A 20,026-nucleotide genomic window follows, 5' to 3' on the forward strand; every position below is an offset into this window, starting at 1 on the left:
CAGTATTTCTTACTCTGAAGAGACTGCTTCCCCCGCCAAAAAGTCTCATCTAAGGCTAGTTTTGGACAGTGCAGTGGTAGTTCATTGCATCAACAGAGGAGGGTCCAAATCCAAGCATGTGAACCATGTCATGATAGCCATCTTTGCATTAGCAAGCAAACACAAATGGCATCTGTCTGCCACTCATCTGGCAGGAGTAAGAAATGTGATAGCAGACGCCCTGTCCCGGTCAGTCCCTCTGGGAATCAGAGTGGTCTCTGGACGTCGGGTCATTCCAGTGGGTAAGCCGGAGAGTCCCAGGTCTCCAAGTGGACCTCTTCGCCTCACAAGCAAACCACAAGCTCCCTTGCTATTGGCCCCCAACCTGGACCCTCTGCTTATGCCACGGACGCCCTGTCGTTGGAGTGGAATCAATGGAGGAGAATTTATGTTTTTCCTCCAGTGAATCTTCTCTTGAAAGTCCTAGACAAACTAAGGTCTTTCAAAGGGATAGTAGCTCTGATTGCACCGAACTGGCCCAAGAGCAACTGGTATCCGCTTCTTTTGGAATTGGGTCTCCGACCTCAACGGATCCCCAACCCCAAACTATCACAATCAGTACAAATGAGGACTGTGTTCGCTTCCTCAGGAACTCTCCAGACCCTAACTTTTATGGACTTCATGAGTTTGCGGCTAATAAAGATGCTGACATTGATCCACAGAATATTCTCTTCCTAGCAATCAGATAAAAGGGAGTCAACCATTAGACAATATGACTCAGCTGTTAAGAAATTAGCATCTTTCTTGAGAGAATCGAACACTACAACCATGACAGTTAATTTGGCGAAGATATCAATTTTTCAGATCTTTATTTGAAAAAGGTTTAGCAGCTAGCACGATTACCACTCATAAGTCGGCTTTGAAGAAAATCTTTAAAGTAGGTTTTCAGATAGATTTGACTGAATCTTATTTCACATCTATCCCTAAAGCCTGTGCTAGACTTAGACCTTCTCAGAGGCCTACTCAGTTTCATTGGTTCTTAAATGGATTTTGTTCTCAAAACACTAGCTTCAGATACTGACAACTCATCTTGTACATTCAATAATGCTCCTGAGGAAGACATTATTCTTATTAAGCCTAGCCTCAGGAGCGAGAATTTCAGAACTGTCGGCTCTATCCAGGGATGCGGGTCATGTGAATTCCTCCCATCAGGAGAAGTTCTACTTGCTCCGGATCGTAGCTTTTTAGCTAAAATGAAGATCCTCTTGCAAGGTGGGCTCCTTGGAAGGTTATCCCACTTCCACAGGATCCTTCTCTCTGCCCAGTATCAACTCTTAGAGCCTTTCTATCTCGTACTTCTGCTAGATCCTCGGGTGCTCTCTTCATGAGAGAAAAAGGTGGTACTTTGTCAGTTAAAGGTATTAGACAGCAAATCCTTTACTTCATTAAGCAAGCCAACCCTGAGTCATTCCCAAAAGCACATGATATCAGGGGAGTAGCCACCTCTATTAATTATTTCCAACATATGAACTTTGAGGATCTTAGAAAGTATACTGGATGGAAATTCCCGACAGTCTTTAAACGACATTATTTAAAGTCCTTGGAATCTTTAAAGTTTTCAGCAGTAGCAGCGGGAAACAGTTTAGTTTCCCTGATACTGCTTAGTAGTTAGTAGATTATCCAGGTCTCCTTTCTACCTACTTCAACCAACATGCCTCAACCTATCACCAGGCTACTCATCATCATAGCCTTAGCCGTTGTATGTTGTAGTGGTTTGTCCCTTATTTTTTTTTTTTTTTTGCTAGGGACATCCCACCCTTGTACTGATATGTACTTCAGTGGTCCTGTACCCTTATTTTTATGCTAGGATAGCCACAATATGTTTGTATAAATTCTCCAATTGGATTTGTGATAACTAACTTCAGTCACAATGTGTTTGTATATATTTGAATTACTTGTATTAATTGTATTAATGATGGAATTGAGTGTACCTACCCTTATTTTTTATGCTAGGGTAGGACATGTATATATAATTGTACTTGTATGTTCTAATTTAAGTAAAATTCAAACATTTCCTTATTTTACATGCATATTTATTATTTTTGTTACTACCATTTAAGTACTTTAAGTTTACTAACATTCTGTTATTGATTACTGTAATAAGTTAGTTTAAGTACTTAATTTGTAATACTGGATTTGATTTACTATATTATATCCATCATTTTAATATGTTTTTTCATTTTTCCCTTTTCCATCTTGTCTGTTTCTCTGGTACTCTTTCATAGGCCGACACGAGCTGAGCCCAGAAAGGGATTTTGACGAAGGAAAAATCTATTTCTGGGTGATTGGCTCGTGTCGCCCTATGAAACCCCATCCTTTTTATGATTTGTGTCCCCCCCTTGCAGGACAAGATGTATTTTTGTTTTATTTAAGGATGACCGCTAGGGGCGCTGCTGTCCGTGGCGTCCTCAGTAGTAGTAGTAGAGGCTGCATCGCCCGTTGGTATCGGCTCTCTCTTAGGGGGGATTCTGATAGGGAAGTTCTAATTGGTGTTTGTCTCGTGGTAGTGTTCCACACTCGCCCCTATATCATACCGACACTTCTTTTTAAGAGTGAGCGAGTCAGTCTAACTGACATTTTCTTAATTTTGTTTTTTTCTCTGGTAATTTTAGGATAATTTTACCTAGAAAGATGTTATTAAGGATTACTTTCATAGGGCGACACGAGCCAATCACCCAGAAATAGATTTTTCCTTCGTCAAAACCCTCCCTTTTTTGCGACGGAGGAGGAGGCTTCTCTTCCGTTCGCTACAAAATAGTGGAAGCGACTCTTCAGGCAGTCCTCAAGGATGAGCCCATGCCACAGCTGAGGGAAGCGGAGTCTACTTCTCCGCTCTTTCCAGCTTTCGGAGAATTGTGGGAGAACTTGCCTGCCACTTTCACGCTTGGTAAGCTCAAACCGGACTGTGCAATGGACCAGTTTGGCGAAAAGCTCCCAAGGCTGCCTGATTCCTTGATCCAGGCAGAGTTCGACGCTCGAACTAGGTTTTGGCAGATCCCTCAATTCTCTGATTATCACGAGATGGCTGCTCTTTTGTATGGCACAGAACCTTTATTTAAGATTCTGGCCAAGTCCCAGCTTCAAACGGTTCAGACGGATGCTTTCGACTTCTTCCAAGCTAGGAGGAATTGCCGAAAGCACGTTCTGCAGGAATGCACTATTAGGCACGAACCTAATAGACTCCTGGCTTCCAGCATGTGGGGAGCGGACCTCTTCCCAGAGTCCGCTGTAAATGAGGTGCACCACGAGGCTGCTAGGCTCAACCAGAGCCTTAGAGCTAGATGGGGTATCTCCTCTAGAGGAAACAAGAATCCGCCCCCGCTGCTGGTAAGAAACTAAAGAAGTCTGGTAAAAGGTTCCAGCCTTACCAAAAACACCAGCAACAGCAGCAATTCGTTCAGGCCGTCCCGGTTACCCAACAGGGACAACCTTCAACCTCGAAGCAGACCCAGCCCATCCTCCTGTTGTCTCCTCAGTCACAACCCTCGACCTCCTACGCACTCTCGCCGGCCTTCAACCCTATGTATGAAGGTCAGGCTTACCCTCCCTTTAATAGGCAATCGAGAGGTAGCAGAGCGAGAGGCCACTTTCGCCAGCGTGGCACAGGAAGGGCGGCAAGGAGTAGGCAGTTCAGAGGAGGGCGTGGAGGTCAACCCGCCCATCAACAATGAGGCTCCCCAGGTAGGAGGGAGGCTGTTCCTCTTCCGTCACAGGTGGGGGTTCAGCAATTGGGCACAGAGCATAGTGCCCAAGGGATTGGGTTGGAGTTGGATCAAAGATCCCCCTCCAATCAAATCATTCCATCAAGTACCATCAAAGGAATTGACAGATTATGCGGAGGAACTCCTTCAGAAAGGAGCTATTGCGAGAGTCAAGCATCTAAAATTTCAAGGTCGCTTATTCAGCGTGCCAAAGAAAGGCTCAACAAAAAGAAGGGTAATCTTAGACTTGTCAAGGCTAAACTCTTTCATTCGTTGCGACAAGTTCAAAATGCTTACCATCTCGCAGGTAAGGACCTTACTTCCTTGTGGAGCCGTCACATGCTCCATCGATCTTACAGATGCATACTATCATATCCCTATAGCCAGACACTTCCGCCCATTCCTAGGATTCAGACTAGGAAATCAGACATTCTCATTCAAAGTGATCCTTCGGTCTGAATGTAGCCCCAGGGTATTCACGAAAATAGCAGAAGTAGTGGTGCAACAATTGAGAACTCAGGGAATAATGATAGCAGCATACCTCGACGATTGGTTGATCTGGGCACCAACAGTCGAGGAATGTCTCAAAGCCACGAAAAAGGTAGTTCAATTTCTGGAACATCTGGGGTTCCAGATAAACAAAACGAAATCCAGACTTACTCCGGAGTCTCGTTTTCAGTGGCTAGGAATCCAATGGGATTTGTCTTCCCACAATCTGTCAATTCCAGTGGCCAAACGGAAAGAGATAGCCAAGTCTGTCAGACAATTTCTCAAATGCAAGCAAACATCAAGGAGAAGCCAGGAAAGAATCCTAGGTTCTCTTCAGTTTGCTTCAGTGACAGATATCCTCCTGAAAGCAAGGCTGAAAAGATATAAATCGAGTTTGGCGATCGAGAGCAAACGCCAAATCTCGAGACAAGTTGTCAGTAATTCCACAGATCCTTCGCAATCAACTCCGTCCATGGACAAAAGTAAAGAACCTGGCCAAGCGAGTACCCCTTCAATATCCCTTCCAGTGTTAACCATTCACACGGATGCCTCCCTGTCCGGGTGGGGGGGATATTCTCAATTCAAACAAGTTCAGGGGACTTGGTCAGTTCAATTCCGCCAGCTCCACATAAACGTTCTGGAAGCAATGGCAGTATTTCTTACCCTGAAGAGACTTCTTCCCCTGGAAAAGTCTCATTTAAGACTAGTTTTGGACAGTGCAGTGGTAGTTCATTGCATCAACAAGGGAGGGTCCAAATCCAAACATGTGAACCATGTCATGATAGCCATCTTTGCACTAGCAAACAAACACAAATGGCATCTGTCCGCCACACTCACCTGGCGGGGGTAAGAAATGTGATAGCAGACGCCTTGTCCCGGTCGGTCCCTCTGGAATCAGAATGGTCCCTAGACGACAGGTCATTCCAGTGGATATGCCGGAGAGTCCCAGGTCTCCAAGTAGATCTCTTCGCCTCACAAGCGAACCACAAGCTCCCTTGCTATGTGGCCCCCAACCTGGACCCTCTGGCTTATGCCACGGACGCCCTGTCGTTAGATTGGAATCAGTGGAGAAAAATTTATGTCTTTCCTCCAGTGAATCTTCTCTTGAAAGTCTTGAGCAAGCTGAGGACTTTCAAGGGACTAGTAGCCCTGATTGCTCCAGACTGGCCCAAGAGCAACTGGTATCCTCTGCTTCTGGAATTGGGTCTCCGACCTCAACGGATTCCCAATCCAATCTGGTCACAATCAGTACAAATGAGGACTGTGTTCGCTTCCTCAGGAATTCTTCAGACCCTAACTTTATGGACTTCATGAAGTTTGCGGCTAATAAAGATGCTAACATTGATCCACAAAACATCCTCTTCCTAGAATCAGATAAGAGAGAGTCAACTATTAGACAATATGACTCAGCTGTTAAAAAATTAGCATCCTTCCTGAAAGAATCAAACACTACAACCATGACAGTTAATTTAGCTATATCCTTTTTCAGATCCTTGTTTGAAAAAGGTTTAGCAGCTAGCACTATTACTACTCATAAAATCGGCTTGAAGAAGATCTTTCAGTTAGGTTTCCAGATAGATCTGACTGAATCTTATTTTACGTCTATCCCTAAAGGCCTACTACAGTCTCATGGTTCTTAAATGATGTCCTCAAACTAGCATCAGATACTGACAACTCGTCTTGTACATTCATAATGCTTCTTAGAAAGACATTATTCTTATTAAGCCTAGCTTCAGGAGCTAGAATTTCAGAACTGTCGGCTCTATCCAGAGATGCGGGTCATGTGGAATTCCTCCCCTCAGGAGAAGTTCTGCTTGCTCCGGATCGTAGCTTTTTGGCTAAAAATGAGGATCCTCTTGCAAGGTGGGCTCCTTGGAAAGTCATCCCACTTCCGCAAGATCCTTCTCTCTGCCCAGTATCAACTTTAAGAGCCTTTCTATCTCGTACATCCTCAAGATCCTCAGGTTCTCTCTTCATGAGAGAAAAAGGTGGTACTTATCAGTAAAAGGTATTAGACAACAGATCCTTTACTTCATTAAACAAGCCAATCCTGATTCATTTCCAAAAGCACATGACATCAGGGGAGTAGCCACCTCAATTAATTACTTTCAACATATGAACTTTGAGGATCTTAAAAAGTATACTGGATGGAAATCTCCGACAGTCTTTAAACGTCACTATCTAAAGTCCTTGGAATCTTTAAAATTTTCTGCAGTAGCAGCGGGAAACATTGTTTCTCCTGATACTGTATAGTAGTCGTAGTATAGATCCAGGTCTCCTCTCTACCTACCTCGTCCAACATGCCTCACCCTATCACCATGCTACTCGGATATTCTAGCCTTAGCCGCTGAGATCATATTAGTGGATTGTCCCTTATTTTTTCGCTAGGGACATCCACACTATGTACTTATAATGTACTTCAGTGTACCTACCCTTATTTTTATGCTAGGGTAGGACACAAGTGTTTGTGTAATTTTGTAAATACGTTATTTAAGTGAATCTATTTTGTTAAATTGCACTGCATTATTGTATTTTGTTTACTATGTTTACTATAATTTAATTTTAAGTACTTTACATTACTAACTTTCTTTTATGTCATTGTTTAAAATAAGTTAGCCTTAAGTACTTAGTTTATATGCTGTAATAACTGATTTACTTATATTATATCCCTCCTTTTTACAACTGATTTTCATTTGTCCTTTTTCCCATCTTGTCTGTTTCTCTGGTACTCTTTCATAGGCCGACACGAGCTGAGCCCAGAAAAGGGATTTTGACGTAGGAAAAATCTATTTCTGGGTGATTGGCTCGTGTCGCCCTATGAAACCCACCCTGTATTGATTGCCCTCCCTGCAGGACAAGATGTTCATAGATTAAGGATGACCGCTAGGGGCGCTGCTGTCCGTGGCGTCCCTAGTAGTAGTAGTAGCGGCCGCATCGCCCGTTGGTATCAGCTCTCTCTAGTGGGGATTTTGATTGGAAGGTCTAATTGGTGAATGTCTCGTGGTAGTGTTCCCACTCGCCCCTATTCTCATACCGACACTTCTTTTAAAGAGTGAGCGAGTCAGTTTTACTGACATTTTCTTAATTTTGTTTTTCTCTGGTAATTTTAGATTAATTTTACCTAGAAAGAATGATATTAAGGATCCTTTCATAGGGCGACACGAGCCAATCACCCAGAAATAGATTTTTCCTACGTCAAAATCCCTTTTTTCGGAAGAGTTACCGCGCGGACGTAAAGAAAATGTTATTTTTTTCATAAATTCACCATAAATCGAAATATTGTGCTAGATACTTCCAATTTGTTGCAAAATGAAGGTAAATGCTTGAATATTACTAAAATATAAGCGTTTTAGCTTACAATTGCGTTTTTCGACCATTTCGGTAAAGTCAAAGTTGACCGAAGGTTGAAATTTTGGCAATTATCGTTATTTATATGAAAATATCTCAAAACTGATAAAAGCTACAACCATGAGTTGTTTTTAGTTGTATTGTTCATGAAATTGCACACATTTCCATATATAAAACTTTATATAACGGCTAATTTTAAAATGGTGCAAACATTACCACAATCGCATGTATGATTTTTTTCGGAAGAGTTACCGTGCGGACGTAACGAAAAAGTTTTTTCATAAATTCACCATAAATCGAAATATTGTGCTAGAGACTTCCAATTAGAAGCAAAATTAAGGTAAATGATTTACGTAATATTACTAAAATATAAGAGTTTTAGCTTACAATTGCGTTTTTCGACCATTTCGGTAGAGTCAAAGTTGACCGAAGGTTGAAATTTTGGCACTTATCGTTATTTATATGAAAATATCTCATTTTATTGTTGTATTCTACATAAAAATGCGCACATTTTCATATATAATACTTCATGTAACGGCTAATTTACAATGGTACAAAAATTATGTCAAAGTGACGAAATAATTTCTGAGATGTGCCACAGATACTTTTTTATGTGGCAAGAAAGAAATTCGCGCTTGCGCGCCTGCGTAACGATTGTAAACAAAACAACACCTTGATCCGTGAACTCCCAGCATCCCCCAAGGCGCGTGATTCAAAAGTTTTAGGCTGGTAGGCCTATAAGTATTTTTCCGCGAATTAAAAAAAAAAACTTTTGTAAGTCGACGTAAAATACGTCCAGTCGGCACACAAGAGACAAAAAATGTCGACGTAAAATACGTCCAGTCGGCGTAAGAGGGTTATAATAGTAAGCTTCTGTTCAAACAATTAGAAAACCAAACTAAATAACAGTTTGACATTAACTCACCTAAGGGACCAGCTGTTCTCACAATAAATAATGGATTAAATGGCTGAAGTATTGCGCCAATTGCTTTTACCCAAAAGGGGAAGTTGTAACGTTCACCAACATCTAAAGGTCGCTCTGGGAAGCCCCATGGATCAGCCAGAATCAAGTGTTCAATTCTGAAATGCAAGTAAATAAAACAGTAAGTATCACATTAAAACAAATACATATATGTATAAAAACCAAAAATATTTGTTTCATCACACCCCATTGTCATATTTGGCTTATTTTCAAGTCTCAAAGATAACAGGACCACCGACTTATCTCTGTAGAGAAAACTTTGATGCTAAGGAGTCATCCCTACCCATCAGTCTCTATATACTATTCCAACATCAACTTTTGTGAACCTTCTTCATCATTAACAATAATGTTCATCTGGACTGATCATTATTAGCATTAGTCTTAGAGTGTCTGTTTTTTTTAATAACCACATTTTCAAAATCAATAATTTAAAATACTTCATTGATAGATCTGTGCATGCTTAAAAGAGCGACAACTAAACCTAACAAGCTTTCTTGGCTTCAACAACCTGAAACATACTGCTATTTTTATTTTGAGATTTCATATTCTCTTGCATGCATACTTCCTTATAATGATCCTTATAATGATGCTATTTTATAATTTTGACTTTTATTACATTGAGGGTATTGATTTTGGTCTGTGCTGTTGACTAGCTAACAACCAGTTGGCTAATAGGTGTTACTGAGTTATCTGAGCACACATTACTCTTCTCACATATTTCTCTGATATCATAGCCACTGTTCATCCTCAAAGAAATGATATTGTTATGTTACAATAAAGTTTTGTACATACTTACCTGGCAGATATATACTTAGCTATAGACTCCGTCGTCCCTGACAGAAATTCAAATTTCGCGGCACACGCTACAGGTAGGTCAGGTGATCTACCCTCCCACCGCTGGGTGGCGGGACTAGGAACCATTCCCGTTTTCTAATCAGATTTTCTCTTCCACCTGTCTCCTGAGGGGAGGCTGGGCGGGCCATTAATCGTATATATCTGCCAGGTAAGTATGTACAAAACTTTATTGTAACATAACAATATCATTTTTGTACATTCAACTTCCCTGTCAAATATATACTTAGCTGATTGGCACCCTTGGTGGAGGGTAAGAGACAGCTAAACTACTTAAATAAACAGGAAACAACACATGTTGTAGGCTAAAAACCTTGGTTCTTACCTGATTTGGCAGAAGACTTCATGGCTACTGTCTAAGAGCCTGCTTTGCCTCAAGAGCCTCAGCGAGGTAGTGACCTATGGCTGAGAGTTCCTGCGGATCTGTCAATGGGGTCTTATCCACTTACGCGACAGAGCCTTAAAGGATCTTTGTCAATGGGTGCTATTCCACTTACATGACAAAACCTCATGCCTCTGGCCATATCAAGGAGCACAAAACCAATCCCGACCACCTGACCCTCTAACCCGGGTTAGAACTATGATTGAAAGAAGTTACCACCAAAACTTCTTTCAAACAACCATAAAACACATCACCACAAATTAAAAACTAACTAAACTATCAAGGATTAGAATCAGCTCCCTTTCCCAGCACCAAATCCGCAGATACGTATGGCCCCAGCAAAAAGCACTTTTCGTACGTAACCCTTACGTCCTTCAAGTAGTGGGATGCAAACACAGAGTTGCATCTCCAGTAAGTGGCAGCCAGAATATCTTTCATAGACATGTTCCTATGGAAAGATAGAGAAGTCGCAATAGCTCTTACCTCATGCGTTTAACTCTAAGCTGCCGCAAAGAATCGTCATCGCACGTCGCATGTGCCTCTGTGATGACGCTTCTCAAAAAGAATGCCAGAGCATTCTTAGATATGGGCCTTCTTGGATCTCTGACTGCACACCAGAGACTCTCTAGACTGCCCTTAAGTTGCTTTTTCCTCTGAAGGTAATATTTAAGAGTCCTGACAGGGCAAAGAGACCTTTCTACTTCTTTCCCCACTAAGGGAGAGAGACCCTTAACCTCAAAACTTCTAGGCCATGGCTTCGAGGGGTTCTCATTTTTGGTCAGGAATAAAGGCTTAAAGGAACAGATAGCAGAGTCCCCTTTAAAACCTACTCTTGAGTCCAGAGCTTGCAACTCGCTAGTCCTCTTTGCAGTGGCGAGAGCCACGAGAAAAATAGACTTCCTCGTCAAGTCCCTGAACGAAGCCTGATGGGAGGCTCGAACTTGTTAGACGTTAGGAATTTAAGCACCACATCTAAATTCCAGCTAGGTGGTTGAGAGGACTTTTTCTTGGAAGTCTCAAAGGATCTGATGAGGTCATGCAGATCTTTATCTTCAGCAATCTTCAGGTCCCTGTTTCTGAAGACAGCAGAGAGCATGCTACGATACCCCTTGATCGTAGATACTGCAAGATGACATTCTTCTCTCAAAAAAAGAAGAAAGTCGGCAATAATGGTCACAGAGGCATGGGAAGAGGACAGCTTCTTCGACCTACACCATCGTTAAAAGACTTCCCACTTCGATTGGTACACCCGTAAGGTTGAAGACCTGCGGGCTCTGGCGATCGTGCTAGCAGCTTTTCGCCAAAACCCTCTCGCTCTGACGAGCCTTTTGATAGTTGAAAGGCAGTCAGGCAGAGAGCGGGGAGGTTTTTGTGAAACCTCTCGAAGTGGGGTTGTCTGAGCAGATCTCTCCTGAGTGGAAGAGATCTGGGGAAGTCCACCGTCCATTCCAGTACCTCTGTGAACCATTCCTGAGCGGGCCAAAAGGGAGCGATCAGGATAAGACTCGTTCCTGCAGAGGACACGAACTTTTTCATTACTTCCCCCACCAGCTTGAATGGGGGAAAGGCGTAAGCATCGATGCCTGACCAGTCCATGAGGAGAGCGTCGACTGCTATTGCTCTCGGGTCTGCTATCGAGGAGCAAAAGTTGTCCAGCCTCTTGTTCTGAAAAGTGGCGAACAGGTCTATATGTGGTCTGCCCCACAGGGCCCACAGCCTTTGGCAAACGTCGAGATTGAGCGTCCATTCCGTTGGGAGGACTTGGTTTCTCCTGCTCAACAGGTCCGCTCTCACATTCCTCTCTCCCTGGACGAATCTGGTTAAGAGCGTGATCTATCTCTCTTCCGCCCAGATAAGCAGGGTTCTTGCAATCTCGTAAAGGGAGGAGTGTGTCCCTCCTTGTTTTTGGATGTAAGCCAGAGCCGTGGTGTTGTCCGAATTGACTTGGACCACCCTGCCTTTGACTTCCGACTCGAAAGACTCGAGAGCCAGAAAGATCGCGAACAGCTCTTTCGCGTTGATGTGCCAGGTCATCTGTTCCGCCTTCCAGGTGCCTGACACTTCCTTCGCCCCTAGTATTGCTCCCCAACCTGACTCTGACGCGTCTGAGAACAACACTAGGTGCGGGTTCGATTTCAGCAGGGACAAGCCTCAGTTCATCTTGAGAAGAGCTAGCCACCAAAAGAGATGCTCCTTTACCTCCTGCAGGATAGGGAAGGAATCCGCTAAGTCTTCTGACTTCTGATCCCACATCCTTTTGAGGTAGAATTGCAGGGGTCTCAAGTGAAGCCTTCCTAGAGAGAAGAACTGCTCCAGCGAGGAAAGGGTCCCCAGCAGACTCAGCCATTCCCTCACGGAGCTTCGCTCTTTCTCTAAGAAGACTTTCACTTTCTCCATGCCCCAATTGAGCCTTTCCTGGGATGGAAAAGCCCAAAAACCCAGAGAATCCATCCGAATCCCCAGATAGACAAGGTTCTGGTTGGGGATCATCTGGGACTTCTCGAGGTTTACCAACAGTCCCAGAGATCGGGTCATTATCAAAGTCGTATTGAGGTCCTTCAGACATTGACGTTCCGACTTGGCTCGTATAAACCAGTCGTCCAGATAGAGTGAGATCCTCACCCCCTTCAAATGTAACCATCTGGCTACATTTTTCATGAGCCCCGTGAAAACTTGCGGGGCCGTCGACAGGCCAAAGCACAAAGCCCTGAACTGGAAGATCTTCTCTTGTATCATGAATCTGAGATACTTCCTTGAGGACAGATGAATCGGTACGAGGAAGTACGCATCCTGAAGGTCCAGGGAAACCATCCAATCTCCTGGACGCAGGGCCGCAAGAATCGAGGAAGTCGTCTCCATGGAGAACTTCCTTTTCTCCACAAAGCGATTCAATGCGCTTACGTCCAGGACAGGTCTCCAACCCCCCGAAGCTTTCAGTACGAGGAAAAGGCGATTGTAGAAGCCTTGGGAGTAGGGATCCTGTACTTGTTCTATAGCCTCCTTCTCTAACATCTGATTCACTAAGAGAAGAAGGGTTCGTCGCAGAACAGGGTCTTTGTACTTTGCCGAAAGTTCTCTCGGCGTCGAAGTCAAGGGCTGTCTTTCCTTGAAGGGGATGAGGTATCCCTTTTGTAGAATAGAGAGGGACCAGTTGTCTACTCCTCTCTGTGCCCAGGCTTCTGAGAAGTTGAGAAGCCTGGCACCTACTGATGTCTGGAGGACTCGGTAGCTACTTGGTCTTCTTAAAGGGCCTGAAAGAGGACCTACCTCGTTTCTCAGGTCCTTTCCTCTTGACGGAGGATCTGAAAGAAGGACCCCTCGAAAGGGCGCTTGAGGAGGGCGACTCTCCTTCCTTACAGCGGAGGCAGCTGGTCTCGCCTTCCCAGCAGATTTTCCGTCAAAGAGTGAGAAATGTCCTTAACCAACTGTGAAGGAAACAATTGGTTCGAAAGAGGGGCGTACAACAAGGAAAACCTCTGTACCGGAGAGACGGATTTGGTAAGAAAAGAGCTAAAAACTGCTCTTTTCTTCAACACTCCTGCTCTGAATAGAGAAGCTAACTCGCCCGATCCGTCTCGGACAGCTTTGTCCACGCAGGACAGCACGCTGTTAAGGACTTCCGGTCCAAGAAAATCAGGATCCACAGTTTTCTTAGCCAACGCCCCAAGGGACCAATCCAAGAAGTTAAACACTTCCAGGACATGGAAGAGTCCCTTGAGGAGATGGTCCATCTCAGACGTTCCCCATGTAGTCTTGGCCGTGGGGAGAGCATGCCTCCTAGATGAATCTACCAAGGTAGAAAAGTCCGCTTCCACAGAGGATGGAAGACCCAGTCCCATTGGTTCTCCAGTCTCGTACCAAATTCCTCTCCTTCCCGAGAGCTTGGAGGGAGGACATGAAAAAACAGTCTTCCCTGCCTCCTCTTTGGACTTCAACCAAGTCCCAACTGATTGGAGTGCTTTCCTCATCGATATAGTCGGGCGTATCTTTATGAAGGAGGAAGTCTTTGCTCTTCTAGTACTGGAGAACAGCGACCGAGGAGAGGGAGGCGCAGCCGGGCTGAGCGAGTCGCCGAACTCCTGAACCAGTAGGGCTGCCAAAGTCTTGTAGTCCGACAGCGTTACCGCTCTAGGAGTCTCGTCCTTCGAGACATCATCAAGTCCTTCTTCTGCAAACTTGCCAGGAGAAGCGCGATTGAAGGAAGGAGAGCACCTAGTAGGCGAAGAGCGCCTGTCTGGTGAAGAGAGCTTGAAATGGGAGGAGCGCTTGCGAGGAAAGGCGCTTCTACTCGAAGAGAAGTGGTCGACAGAAGGCGATTGCTTATCAGCAGAAGAGTGTCTAGAAGGTGTAGAATGCCTGTCCGGCGCCGCACGCCTGGCTGGCGCTTCCAGGCAGGATGGCGCCGAGCGTCTGGTTGGCGCTTCACGGCTTGAAGGCGCATCGCGGCTGGCTGATTCATTGTGGCTGGGAGACGCTTCGCGCCTGGCTGGAGCCTCGCATCTGAGTGGCGCCTCGTGGCTGGGTGGCGCCTCGCGCCTGGCTGGCACTTTGCAGCCGGTCGAAACCAAGCCTACGTCTGGCGCTGTGCGCCTGGTCGGTGTCGAGAACTTCCAAGGAGATGTACGTCTTTGAGGAGAACTGTTTCCTCTAGGAGAAACACGACTGGGAGGAGAAGAGCGAGCCTCAGGCGAACCGTGAAAATCCAGGCGAGAGCGCCTAACAGGAGAGAGGCGCTTGGCGTTTCTCGGAGACAAACTCTGGTCCCGAGAGGAGCTCCTCTTGGTTGGAGGGCGTAGAGATCTCTTGACAGGAAGCGATACATCTTTCCTGCGCGGAGGATCTTTAACAAGAGCGCCCACAAGAGACGAAATCAGCTGCTGCAGACTAAGAAGGATCTTAGTAGTCAAACCCTCTTGATCCTCTTCCAAGGGCAGAGAGAAAGGTCTAGAAGCCAAAGGCTGATCCAAACAAGGCACAGGGCTGACAGGAGCTCTTCTGGCTCTCTTCCTGTCTACCGGAGACTCCTCTGGAAACCTCTCCGGGCTGGAATCCAACATACTGCTGGGAGCCTTCCAGGTCCTCTTCAAGGGGCACGACTCCTCAGCCGAACTCCAACCGCGCCTGGGAGAAGCCGAATCAGATGAAGAAAAACACTGTTTCAGGATGCCTTTACAGCAGCGATCCATGGCAGTCTGGGACAAAGCAACAGATCCTGCCGAAGGGACGCTTGACCGGTGGGGATTCTCCACAACCTCCGTAAGGCTTTCGACATTCCTTCTCCTCTGGGCCTGGGAGCTTGGAATAGGTCTAGGCCTGGGAGCATTGCAGAGCCGATCAGACGCCCCCTCCACTGCACTGGGAACCCTACACTCATCGTACACTGCACTCTTACCTTCCCATGCAAGCATTTGAAGCTCCACCTTTCTTAAGGCGGCCTTCATGTTAGCCATCTTCACAGACGTATCCACAGGTTCGGTGAAGGGCGAAGGAGCTGAAACCGTAGGAGAGGATGCTACAACTACGTTAGGGATAGGAACTACCGTATCCTCGACTGGCTCGTTAGACCGAGACCTACTAGTGCTTCTAGAGGAAGCCTTCCTAATCCTATCCTTCTCTAACTTCCTCAAGTAGGAAGTTAGAGCAGTCCATCCTTCCTCGCTCAGACATTCACACTCCTTACAAGGATTAGTAAAAGAACATTCATTATCCCTACACCTCTTACATACAGTGTGAGGGTCTACTGAACCTTTTGGTAGCCTCACGTTACACCCCTCATTCACACACACTCTAATTACATAAGAAGAGTCTGACATTGTAAGAAAAATCCAAAATCGTAATAAAAAAGTCCACAATAGCGTATGCCAAGCCAACGATCCAGTACTTCACTAAAAAGACAGTCCAGAAGATCAAAGGCGAACGAAAAGCGATAATCAGGTCAGGAGGAACCAACAACAGTGTTTTTGGAACCGGCGACAGAGAAAATCTGATTAGAAAACAGGAATGGTTCCTAGTCCCACCCCCCCGCGGCGGGAGGGTAGATCACCTGACCTACCTGTAGCGTGTGCCGCGAAATTTGAATTTCTGTCGGGGACGACGGAGTCTATAGCTAAGTATATATCTGACAGGGAAGTTGAATGTACAAAATTTACTTTTATGATCCCCCCAGGCTCCATAAGAAAAACCATGTAATGTCAAAGAAATACGGTGTTTCCATTCCGCTGGGCTTGATGATAAGTGAAAATTGCCATTACCCAAATCTCGTTGATTTATGGCGCTGATAACCAGATTTTGGCGCCGATATTCAGTTAATGGCACCTCTGTTAGGTATCTGCACCATAACTCCATTATTGGCGCATTGTGGTGCTGAAAATCGCCAATTTTGCCATAAAATTGGATCACCATAAACCAAGTCCGCCGATAACCGGGGACTGCCTAACAGGTTTTAACATAGGAAAAACCTATTTCTGGTAGTCGCTATGAGTCCTCCCTGTAGTTACATTTTCATGGTGGCCCCAGGGCTCCATAAGACTACCCAATCTTAAAGAATTTTTGGCAAGTTGAAAGAACGAATGAGGTCACTAAAATCTTAGTTATTTGAAAGCTCTAGCCCTCTATGCCTAGACTGAACTTAGCACAGACCTATAGTATCCTTTAATAGTGGTTGACGATAGCTTCCTAGTATTCCACATATAAAGGAAAAGGTCTGCCAACTGCATTTCAGTTGTCTCAGAAGACATGTGATTTTCTTTGCACCATCCTCTGAAAATGGACCATTTTGACTGATAAGTCTGCTAGAAGAGATTCACTGGCTTCTAGCAATAGCATCTCCAGCTTTCCTCAAAAATCCCTACACTCTGAGGAGGCTCCTGTGACCAGATTAGAAAATGTTCCTTGATGTTGATGTGGAAGGATTGTTGATCTGACGTCCATTTCCCTGACTCTTGTCAGGCTCCTAACATAGCTCCCCAACCTAGATCTGATGCGTCGGAGTACAATTCTAGGCTGGGGTTCAAAGGGACAAGGGAGATCCCTGCCTACAGTTTTCCCTCCGACAACCACTAACTGAGCTCTTGTTTTATCTACGTCAAAATCGGGAAAAGATAGTACTGAAGAGGCCTCATGTGAAATCTGCCCAGATTCACAAATTGCTCTACAGAGGCCAAAGTTCCCAGCAAACTCATCCACTGTAGAGCTGTACAACTCTTCATGGTTAGGAACTGGTGGACTGTTTGTAGACATGATACAACTCTCCTCACCGACAGAGAAACCCAAAAACCTTGAATGTCCAGATTCATTCCCATATAAAGAATCTGTTGCAAAGGAGTCACCTAAGATTTTTTGGACTTTATTAAAATACCCAATCGTCGAGTTAGATGGAACATTTTCTCTGGGTCCTTCACGCACTGTTGATGAGACGTGGAACGGAGAAGGCAGTCATCCAAGTACAACGAAATGCTGATTCCCAGAAGATGAAGCAAGCTAATTGCCCAGAAAAGATAGTACCCTTGTGGATACCTGAGGGGCTGTGGATAGGCCAAAGCACAGCACCCAAAACTGGAAAATCTTGCCTCGAAACACAAACTGCAGGAACTTCCTTGAATTTGGGTGAATCAGTACATGAAAGTACAAGCCCTGCATATCCAGGGATACCATCCAGTCCCCCTGGTGCAGAGACATCACTGAGCGGTTCATTTTCATACAAAAAGTGGTCTTTGCAACAAAGGCACTCAAAGCACTGACATCCAGGATGCGCTTCCAGCCCCCCAATGACTTTGGGACTATGAAGAGTCTGTTATGAAACCTTTCTGTCTAAAAATCTTCTACCTCTGCCATCACCCTCTTGCAAATTAACAGTTCTACTTCTAGAGAGGGGACCAAAATCTTCTCAGACCCTATCAAGTCTGCTGCCACAGTGATTGGCGACTTGGAAAAGGGAGGCCTTTCTGAGAAGGGGATGATGTAACCCTACTTTAGTACTTGGACAACCCATGCTTCTGCACCCATCTAACTCCACTCCTCCCCAAAAAAGAGGTGAAGTCTCGCTTCAACAGGGGTGCGAAGGACAGTCAAATCACTTGCTGGACTTGATTAATGACTTCTTTGCTGGTCTAGATGGGGATCGCATGTTAGAACGGGGGGTCTGCTGAGGTCTGGACCTTGCCTCTCGAAAAGGATGTTGCTGTATGGGGAAGGACACCCTAGCACTGGAGGCAGAAGACGAAGATTCCTTAGGTCATTTAGTCGACTAGACCAGCAGGTCGGTTGTTGACTTCTTCTGCAAAGCCAAAAGAATGTCCTTCATGGTCTTGAGGGAAAAGATGTTGCTTGTCCAAGAGAGTGAAGATGAGCTCGCAAAGTGCCTGACTGCCTTATCTAAGCAAGACAGTACCCCTAACCAGTCTGAGGCAAAGACTTCAGGGAGTGCATGGTAGTCTTCAATCTTCCTTGGTAACGTTCCAACCATCCAATCTTTTACTTTAAAAAGGTTCCTAGCCAAGTGGTCCGGCTCTGGTGACGAGAACATAACTTTTGCAGCTGCTAAAGGTGACTGACAAGAGGCATTTACCAAGCCAGAGAAGTCCCCCTGGGAGGAGGCAGAAACTCCCAAGGAAGGAGCTTCCCCAGTGGAGTAAAACGGTGTCTTTCCTTGATCAACTTGGACGAGGGAAATACAAAAGATGCCTTCCCTAGCTCTCTCTTAGAGGCTAACCAATCGTCCACTTCATGGAGTACCATCTTGACTGAAGAAGAGATAGGTAACTTGGGCAAGCCTTCACTGTCGCTACACTTCTTCCTCATGAGAAATGTGGAGGCCAGGAAAGTCGGAGGAGCAGTTCAAAATACTCTGAAAAGTTAGCCAGGGTGTAGCAGAGAAGCAATGAGTAGGCAGAATTAGCAGTCTTATGCGGTCTCTTCTTCAGACGAAACTGAATTTAACAGTCTTCCTTCTTGGTAAAAGTCTTCTTCTGAAGAACCGCCATCAGTTCTTCCAACTGACGACAAAGAGGGGAGAAAGCTGGATCCTCTGCAGGAGAGGGAAACTGATCCGTAGGAGTTGGCACCTGGCGTTCTGATGATGGTGCCAAATGCTCTGCGTCTGGCGCCGAATGTCCAAAAGCAGGCTTTGAGTACACTGGTACTGTTGCTGGTGCTCGAAAGATCATGCAGATTTGAATGCCTCTTAAGGGGTCACAAAGCCACAATACTACACTGACGGCACCTTCTATCAGGTGATGACACATCCGTATCTGAAGACACTCGCACAGCACTGTCCAAGATGCCTTTTCTATGGCACTAAGTTGACACCTGGGAACATACAGCAGGTTCAACAGAGGGAGCAACTCGGTATGTCTTCTCCCCGGTGTGGGGGAGTGGGACAGGGACCTTTGTCTGGGAGAGCTGGCAGGACAAACAGCCACCCCCTCAGATTGCACTGCACTAATACTTCTCACTGCACTTTCACTTGTCACCTTATTAACAAAAGCTCTAACAAATAATGGCAATGAAGGTATCAATAGTACTCAAATCAGCCAAGATTTTGAGAATGTAAACAATATCAAACGCAAATGATGTACATGATGATGTTTATATTCTGTAATACAGTAACAATAATAATTAGTAATACTATAATTAGATACAACAAGCAAAACGCCATTATTTAAGTCATCATTATTATAAATATAGTTGTACTGTTTAATTTTTACAAATAATCACTTTTATTCAAAAACAAAAAGAAATTGGTTTTGTAATTTAGAAGTCATCCTATGCTACAGATACGAGATAAATTTATGAAAATTTGCCATGATTTTTTACATCATCTTATATGCGGAAATATACGGTAGCTAAGGACTCAAAGTTTCAGTCAAACTGATATTCGAGACTGGTAATGACATTAGGATCAAAGGCATGGGAACCTGGTAAAGGAGTCTGTGGCAAAGATGAAGGAGGGTTAAGAATGGGTGAAACAGGAGGAGCAGGAGTGATAGGAAAAGTGTTACCCTCTACCTCTTTAGGTCAAGCAATAGCTTCAAGAGCCACCTTCCTTTTCCTATCTTTATCTACTTTGTCTGAATGAGACCTATAAAAGTTCCACTGATTGTCATCCCACTCTTTACACTCTGAGCGCATTAATTCCTTATAGCGCTCTTGCTATAAATGTTCCACTGATTATCATCCCACTCTTTACACTCTGAGCACATTAATTCCTTAAAGCACTCTTGCTCTCTACACTTG

General features: G+C 44.8%; 1 protein-coding gene across 1 annotated transcript in view; it reads right to left on the reverse strand.

Moving 5' to 3' along the window:
• Positions 1-20,026, reverse strand: part of LOC135195872 ((Lyso)-N-acylphosphatidylethanolamine lipase-like) — a 182,452-nt gene that overhangs the window by 56,535 nt on the left and 105,891 nt on the right. The window contains exon 5 of the mRNA XM_064222382.1: positions 8,503-8,657. Within this exon, the coding sequence (XP_064078452.1) occupies positions 8,503-8,657 (155 nt within the window). The remainder of the gene's footprint in view (positions 1-8,502; positions 8,658-20,026) is intronic.

Source organism: Macrobrachium nipponense, chromosome 17 (genome assembly GCF_015104395.2).
Source record: "Macrobrachium nipponense isolate FS-2020 chromosome 17, ASM1510439v2, whole genome shotgun sequence".
Taxonomy (NCBI): Eukaryota; Metazoa; Arthropoda; class Malacostraca; order Decapoda; family Palaemonidae; genus Macrobrachium; species Macrobrachium nipponense.